Below are 8,677 nucleotides of genomic sequence, written 5' to 3'. Positions count from 1 at the left end.
GGCTGGCGTGAGGAAGCCATCCACTATTTGTCTTCGGCCCGGGTTCAGAGGCACAGGTGCAGACCTGTGGACCACGGCTGAAGAAATAGGTGAAGAGGTTTCGCAAAAATCTCAGTGAGGGGCGGAGCCAATGGGGGAGGCACAAATTTAGATTTTGCCTAGGGTGTCAAAAATCCTTGCATCAGCCCTGTATGGGGCTCAATGGTGGCATTTCACTTAACGTGGTTTAGCTGGAATTTGGTTGGGTGCACTGCGGTCAGTTGGTTGTCTCTGAGTCAGTATGTCGGCTAGAGGCCTATTATCATACAGTATATAAAAGGTACCGCAGTTCATTATTAAACAGATGGTATGTGGAGTGCATGCAAAGACCAACGCGAATATCAGATGTTTTTTTATGGTTACTGTATGTTAATTAAAATGTATTGGTTAATAAAGAGGCTGCTACGACCAAAATTTACTCCAACTTGGTGTGGTCTCTATTAATGGGTAATGGTATGGGGGTTGGAGTAGTGGTTGGTCAGGCAATATGGGAAGGATAGTACATATGTTATACAATGGTCATGGCATTTTGCATTGTTTCAAGTTCGATCCCCTCTGTGCAGACATGCAGTTCATCAAAGATCTGGTCACACCCGCTTTACAGGATGCCAGCATGGGGTATCCTAATAGGGAGTGATGCATCTGTTAAATGTTGCTCATTCATATATGGTTCTTTCTCTCTCTTGAACAGCTGCCACACCTCTCTCAACATGCCGGAATCACCCACAATAGATTTTGTACCGGCCACTGCTGAAGACTATGAAGAGCTGATGTCTATCTCAAGTGGTATATACAAAGGAGTGGACTATCTGCCTTACAGTTACCATGCATGGCTGAAGGATCGTCAAAGAGGCATGTATATGGCCAAGATTGAGGGAAAAATCGTGAGTATTTAAGACAATCTCAGAATTTACAACAGGGGTGTCAAACTCAATTTCATTGTGGGCCGCATCAGCATTATGATTGTCCCCTCCCCTTACATAAGATGTCAAGAGCCACCCCACCTTCAGAAGTTGAGTCCCCCACTCTCCCTTACATCACAGTGCACCCCCTTTCCATATGCTGCTGAATTCATTATAGCTGCGAGTAGTTTTAACCTCCCTGGCGGTATGATTCTGTCTGGAATTACGTACCAAAAGCGGTACATTTTTTTTCATGGAAATTTGGTGATATGTATTATAGGCCTGCAATTCTTAGTAATTACTTACTTAAACCTGACCAAAACAAGACTCTAGTAGACATTCCAGATGTGATAAATTTGAAACACAAACACATGAATTATAATTAATCAATAATATAATTTTATTCAACAAAGCAATGAAAAATAAAGAAATTAGTCAAAGAAAGAAATTCAATACACATCCATAGTGTGAAACACTTTGAAGCAAGGAAATAGACAAAGTCCGACATTGCAATCTGGGCAATAGTACCTTGATTCTTTTCGGACTTTTTTCCCATTTTCATCCCTCTTGGAGCAGCAAACGACGCACATCCTGGTAGGCGCTAACTTTCGTGCGGTTGGCGGTACAGGTTCCAAAAAATGACGACCTGTCAGGCGCTCTGGATTCCCAACGTCAACAGAGCGTCGTCCGTGTCTGTTAGCAGACACTGATGCCGTCGGGTGATTGATAAAGATCTGCTCAGCCAACTTCCATATAAAGTCCGAATGAACAAGAGGTATGTTCGTGTTTTCTTTGTAAAGGATATAGGCGTTCCAAAGACATTGTTCAAGGAGATGCCTAAAAATCTTTTTATAGTACTTCTTTTGTTGTTTTCGCATCGCCGGGTAAAAAGTCATCGCCTGATCGGCTCGGTCGACACCTCCCATTGTGTGGTTATAGTCGATCACGACTTGTGGTTTCAGCACTTCTTTTCCGTATTTTGTGCGGACCATGGCAGTGGAGGTGCTGTGCACGGTGCTCATGAGACACACGTCCTTTTTGTCTCGCCAGCGCATTGCCATCATTTTGCCCTTTTGAAAGGCAACCATCTCTCCTTTTTTTATTTTTTTATTGCCAAACGTAGATGGCATGTCACGCCGGTTTGGCCTCACGGTACCATACCCGTCCGTTTTATTGAGGAGCAAAACCTCATAAAGTTCTGGTGACGTGTAAAAATTGTCTGTTGTCACGCAGTATCCCTGGTTCAGCAATGGGTCCAGCAGTGACAGGACAGAAGATGTGGCCATCCCATAGCGGCTGTACCTGGGATTGAATTTGGTACCTTTCCCGGTGTAAATTACCGAATTCCATATATAGCCGGTGGATGATTCACATAGCATGTAAAATGTTATCCCAAAGCGCGCTCTTTTGGACGCAATAAATTGGATCCAACTCAGGCGTCCCTTGTAGGCCATCAGACTTTCGTCCACACTTACGTCCCTTTCTGGCACATAGGTCTGCTGAAAGTTGGCAACAATCATCTGGCACACCTCCCAGATTTTTTTCAGCTTTGGCGCAGGATGTGTGGCCTCGTCAAATTCTTCGTTGTTGGCGAAGTGCAGGTTTTTCATTATTAGTGAAAAGCGATACTCGGACATCACAGTGCCAAAAAACGGAGTGGCCAGCATCTTATTGGTGGTCCAGTACCACTTCTGGAGCGGTTTGCCCACCACCCCCTGAAGGATGATGAGTCCCAAAAAATTCCAAATGTCCTCCTCGGTGACCGGTTCCCATTTTCTGGACCTGGAAAATCTGCCACGCAGCGTAGCAGATTGCTGATCGTGGTAGCGATTGGTCTCCGTCACAATTTGTAAAATGACCTCCTCAGATAAAAAGAGTTTCAAATACGCCATAGGGTTGTCGGCCTCCACATCTACCTTCATCCCAGGAGATCCAGTAAATCGGAACCTCGGGGGCGCTGTCTGGTCCGCATCGCTGTCTATAGGGCACCAAGTGCGCACATCACTCAGGTCAGGTGCGGGATCATCTGCGGCGTCACTTTCTATATCAGTGTCAGTGTCAGATCCAGATGATAAATCTCCATATGATTCACTGTCGCTCTGATCTGCGAGCAACTCCGTGTCGCTGCCGCTATCGCTGTCGCTCAGCTGGTCCAAAAGCGCATTTGGAGGACAGCGCTTTTTTGATGCCATTTTTTATATGGTTTATAAGGTTTTATATGTCAGCAATGACAATGGCAAGGGGCAATGAAAGGGCACTGTGTCAGTTTTCAAAGTGATACAGTGTAATCCTCTCAGATTACATTGTATCACCACCTTTTTATGTGTTTGTGTTGGTGCAACATTTGAATTTCCCTCCCAGTTCCGTTCCCATGCACCATTGCGGTGCAGGGAACGGAACCAGGAAGTCAGATGACTGATGGACGGCGCGGTGTGTGTCTCGGCGGCGATCACAGCAATGATAGATCATCGCTGGATCGCCTGGACAAGGTAAGGAACACCGCTGCGCTCTCTGCACATTCACCCCGAGCGTGACTCGGACTAACCGATAGTAACATAAAAAACCAGCCCCGAGTCACGCTCGGGTTTACCGTCAGGGGGGTTAAATGACTTTTTTCCTTTTAGAAATTTCATTTTGTGCAGGGACTGTTCTAATCACGGGAAACATTTGCCACTTTACAGGCATACTATAGACACCCCCCAGGTAAAGGAATATTTCACTTTTATTTTTTCACTTAAAGCATTATTAAAATTGCTGCTCCCGAAAAAACGGTAGTTTTAGCTATAAAACTTTTTTTGCATTGACACATGTTCCCTGGGGCAGGACCCGGGTCCTCAAACACTTTTTCTGACAATAACTTGCATATAAGCCTTTAAAATGAGCACTTTTGATTTTTGCGTGTTCAAACACATTTTTTGCCTCTTCACATGTTCTACTGCGAACCGAACCAGGGGGTGTTTGGCTCATCTCTAGTCATAATCATCATCATCATCATCACTTTCCCATGCTCTTGATTTGCCTGTAGTCCAGTGTGGTCTTTAGGGAATCATAGAAATCATGAACCCAAGCAATTGTAATTTATGAATTATATAATGTTCTAAACAATGTACATGTATATTTTCTGGAGGAAAAAAGAATCACAATTCGTTTTTGTTCTCTTTTGCTGAATTTGTCTTGTTGATGTCTTTTCTTCAGGTGGGCTTTGAGTCTTTCTTACTGGTTGATAGCGGTGAGACAGCTGTGGTGCAAAGTCTTCGTGTGGCCCCCTGGATGAGAGGAAAAGGTTTAGCCAGGATATTTATAAAGTTTCTCTTTGACAAAATTCATTCTGACCACCCGCAAGTGAAAAGAATCCGCTTTGCCCATGAAGAGGACCCTCTGCCGAGCATGCTGAAGAAGTACAAAGTGATCACCTCTAAGGTCCTCTTTGTGTTCCAACTCTCACTATCATTGAATAGATTACCACATTGTCTACTCATTACAGGAGAACACAGCTGTATTTCAAGATGTATTGATGGTTTTTCTTAAGGAGGAGGTCCAGAACCGCCATGAAAAAATTAAGTCAGCAGCTACAAACACTTTTAATATTAGGACACTTACCTGTCCTGGAATACAGCGATGTCGGCACCGCTTTGTGAATGGCCCAGCGGCAGGGGATGGAGGCTGGGGACCGAACTTCCGGGGGAAGCCAGATCTCCCAGAAGTGGGGACGAGTACCTATCAAAACCAGGTACCCCCCCCCCTGAAAGGTGCCAAATGTGGCAACAGAGGGGGGAGGAAGAAGATAAGAGGAGCTTCCCCTTTTGGATGGAGCTCTTCTTTAAGATTCCTTACATTTGGAAAAAGATTGTCTGGCTGAAGTTCACTGAAGTAAACCATGTTTGTTTTCCTGGTATATTGGATAGGTGATAAATAATGCAACAAATTATGATCACATATTCTTTATCTAATCCCCTATCTCTGCGCCCGATTCTTGAAATAAGATACGCCTGAATTTTGGCTCCATCCGACCGACGTAAGTCTCCTACGCCGTCGTATCTTGGGCGCATATTTACGCTGGCCGCAAGGGGAGCTTCCATTGTTTTACGCGTTGAATATGTAAATGAGCGAGATACGCCGATTCACGAACGTACTTACGCCCGTCGCAGTAATCTACGCCGTTTACGTAAGGCGTACGTCCAGCGTAAAGTTAAGCCACATAATGCAGGTGTAAGTCATGTTAGGGTATGGACCAGGGAACAGCCGTCGTATTTTACGTTGTTTACGTAAGTCGTACGTGAATGGGGCTGGGCGTAGGTTACGTTCACATCGTACGCATTGAGCCGTCGTATCTTAGGGAGTATATGCAACGTGATTCTGAGCATGCGCGCGCATGCGCCGTTCGTTCGGCCCTTCATTTACATGGGGTCACGCTTTTTTTTAATAGATCACGCCCACTACCTTCCTACTTTGAATTAGGCGGGCTTACGCCGGCCAATTTACGTTACGCCGGCGCAACAAAGGGAGCAAGTGCTTTGTGAATACTGTTCTTGCCTCTCTGTTACGTCGGCGTAGCGCATATGAGATGCGCTACGCCGCTCTAAAGATGCGTGAATTCGGGCCATAGCGTCTACAAAATAGGGGATAGATTTATGGCATTTTTATTTTATTATTTTACTAGTAATGGCAGTGATCTGCAATTTTTAGTGGTGCTGCGACATTGCGACGGACAAATTGGACACTTTTTTTTTGGGAACATTGACAATTATTCAGCGATCAGTGCTAGATTACAGTGTAAATTTCACTGGCAAGGAAGGGCTTAACACTAGGGGATGATCAAGGGGCTAACTGTGTGTTCCCTCAGTGTGTTCTAACTGTGGGAATGGGAGTGACTAGGAGAGGAGACATATATTGTTTTTCCTACTTAGTAGGAACAAACAATATGTTTCCTCTTCACTGACAGCACAGGGATTTGTGTGTTTAAATCCCAGTGCTGGCGCTCGTGCATGCAATCCTGCATGGTCGGTGGCAATAGTGCCCGCCAGCCACGTGCAATCGGGTTCCCTCCCGTGGGAAGGGGTTAACCAGGGCCGTCTTAATAGCATCATGGGCCCCTGGGCAAAGTAATGCTCTGGGGCCCCTACAATGATGATAGTGCAGGTAAATTAAACAGACATCAAGTAGGTAGGAGGCAAACTGCCTCCCCTGCGTCTCCTGTGTATCTATCACTCTCAGTGCCATCATGGGGTCCCCCAAATTTCGGGGCAGCGTGGGCTCAAAGACCAGCTGCTTTGGGGAAAGTGCAGGGGGCCCACCATGCAGCTGGGGCCCTTGGGCAGTGCCCAGGTGTGCCCTCTTATAAAGATAGACCTGGAGTTAACATCTAGGGGCAATCAAGGGGTTAACTATGTGCCTAACCATGTGTAATATGTGTTGCTTTTCCTTCACTATCTGGATTTTTTTTTCTCCCTGACAAAAAATGATATTGGCTGTGTACAAAAACACAGGGAACAGCAATCAGCTGACTTCAGCCAAAATCATTGGCTGAAATCAGCTGCCAACCCAGTGCCATGTCTAATCACAGCACAGGCCGGCAGGGGGTGTGTGTATGCATGCCACCAATCCCGAAAGAATTAGCTGACCTACACAGGTACGTGACTGTGACATGCCGCTCAATTGCAATATATTTACTGTGAGCGGTCGGTCGGCAGTAGGGTGACCACATTTCCAAACTACCATTCCCAAAAATCAGCTTGTGCTGTAACGAATCACAGCACAGTGATTGGACACAAGAGGAGGGATTTCTCCAATCACACATAGGGGGCGGGGATTGTGCTCCTCCAGGCATTCCCGGCCAGGACAAGTACTGTCAGTGAGTAAAGCGGTGATGTGGCGGCCTTTTTTGGGGGCATCAGATTGGCCTGTTTCATTTTGTGACACTGTATTGTCCTGGAATGAATGTGCCCGGGACAGACCTGCAAAATGCGGGACTGTCCCAGGCAATCCGGGACACGTGGTCACCCTAGTCGGCAGGTGGTTAAAAGAAAGTGGAAAAATGAAATGGATCTCTTGGCAGGATTGAACAGGGGGAGCTCAGAAAAAAACAGACAGCTGTTTTAATATTAAGGGCAGACCACACCATAAATGTCATTTTTGATTTTGCCCATTGTTCTACTGAAAGGCTTCCTACATCCTGATGCACTCACTCTTTTCTCCGCCAGGCTGTGGTGTCTATGATCCTTCCCTCTGACCAGATTGAGGAGGCCATAAGACTGTTGGAGGCTCGTCTGGACAATGTGGGCCAGTTGAATAATTACACCGTTCTGGAACCTGCTGAGGTTCTCAAACTCTTTGATGGGACAAAGACTTCAGAAGATCTGCTTCCTGGGGGTCTCCTGATCCAGGGATGGCTTCCTATTACCACCCAAAGGTCCAATTTGGAGATGCTTTTTGAAAGGAAAATCACTTGGATCTACTCACAACCACAAAATACAAGCGGCAGTGCAGAGCAACAACAAACTAACCATGAAGGGAAAATGAGAAGAGGATCACCATCACTATCACCCTCTTCTGTCAGGTTCCTCAGCCTCGGTACTCCAGCATACCCAGTACTTTACACAGATGCCACATATCTATTAGATATCGACCTGTTCGGCATTGACCCGGCAAGTGCTAAGATTCATGTTGTACAGCAATTAAAGTTGTGTATACAGTCCCTGCCGGCCGGAAACAGTATAATCTGCAACGTTTATGGAGAAGAGAGTCTGCGAGCTGAACTAAGTCAACTGCAGGGGGGTCTGATGCCATTCCTTGCAGTAAATGAACAGATGGTCTTAGAAATGGACTTGTAAAGTCAAACTGAAGGCAACTTTTTTGTTTGCCTGGCTTGTCTTTAATGTCGATTGGACCCTGGGCATGCAATTTTGCTCTCCACCTGCTCTATGTTTATGACATGTTATGTTTTTATATTTAATAAAACTTTTTGAATCATTTATAGTGTCCTAGTTTTGGCCCTCTTGGGAGAACTTTATTCTCTCCTTTTTTGTTATATGCCACCAATAGAACCACGTCTTGTGGGTAACCATGCAGACGAAAGATAGATTAGTTAATTAACTCTTTTTATTATGACAACATTTTCTTTGACGTGGTTATCGAATGACATTTAAACACAGGGTCTGCAGGTGAGTCATCTGTGCACAACAATAGGGCAGAGCTGGGCAGCATTAGTAGCAGCACTTCACACTGAGATATTGGGACACAGAACAGGACTAAAACTTCAAGGGACAGGGGAATTTAAACTGGGATAGTTGGCAAGTATGAGGCAGCTGCATTGGGCCCCACAACAAAGACAGGGCCCAGGGCAGCTGCCCCTTTTGGCCTGCCTTAAAGACGGCCCTGTTCCTGGTTGTCACAAAGTTTATTAGAATGAGACATTTCTGGATAACCCTTAAATTTGTTCAGTCAAGGGTACTGTTAATGCTACAACATAAAAAGACATTTCAGACAATTGTACGCTTGGGGGAGGTAATTTTCTGTTCCTGCATGACTGTGCCCCTGTACACAAAGCCAGTTCCATAAAGAAGACATGGTTTAAAGCAGGGGTCCGCCAGTGTGATTTACCTGGCCCGTGGACTGCCCCTTTAATATCGCAGCAATCCCCCTCCGCTAACCTTTTTATCACACAAGATGAGAAAAATGACAGGTCCAGACAAAAGGCGGGTCTTTTGAGTTAAGCAGCGGGGCAGTTTCAGCAATCA

At 45.6% G+C, this 8,677-nt stretch overlaps 1 protein-coding gene across 1 annotated transcript; it reads left to right on the top strand.

Moving 5' to 3' along the window:
• Positions 1-726: 726 nt before the first annotated feature.
• LOC120921817 (probable N-acetyltransferase 16) lies at positions 727-8,077 on the top strand. Its single transcript, XM_040334314.1, has 3 exons — positions 727-923; positions 4,137-4,361; positions 7,142-8,077. Exons 1-3 carry the CDS (start codon positions 750-752, stop codon positions 7,769-7,771), a joined length of 1,029 nt encoding a protein of 342 aa, XP_040190248.1. The 5' UTR covers positions 727-749; the 3' UTR covers positions 7,772-8,077.
• Positions 8,078-8,677: the final 600 nt, after the last annotated feature.

This window comes from Rana temporaria, assembly GCF_905171775.1.
Source record: "Rana temporaria chromosome 4 unlocalized genomic scaffold, aRanTem1.1 chr4x, whole genome shotgun sequence".
Classification (NCBI taxonomy): Eukaryota; Metazoa; Chordata; class Amphibia; order Anura; family Ranidae; genus Rana; species Rana temporaria.
The sequence above is the reverse complement of the archived record's forward strand: the minus strand, read 5'-3'. Positions and strand labels throughout refer to the sequence as shown.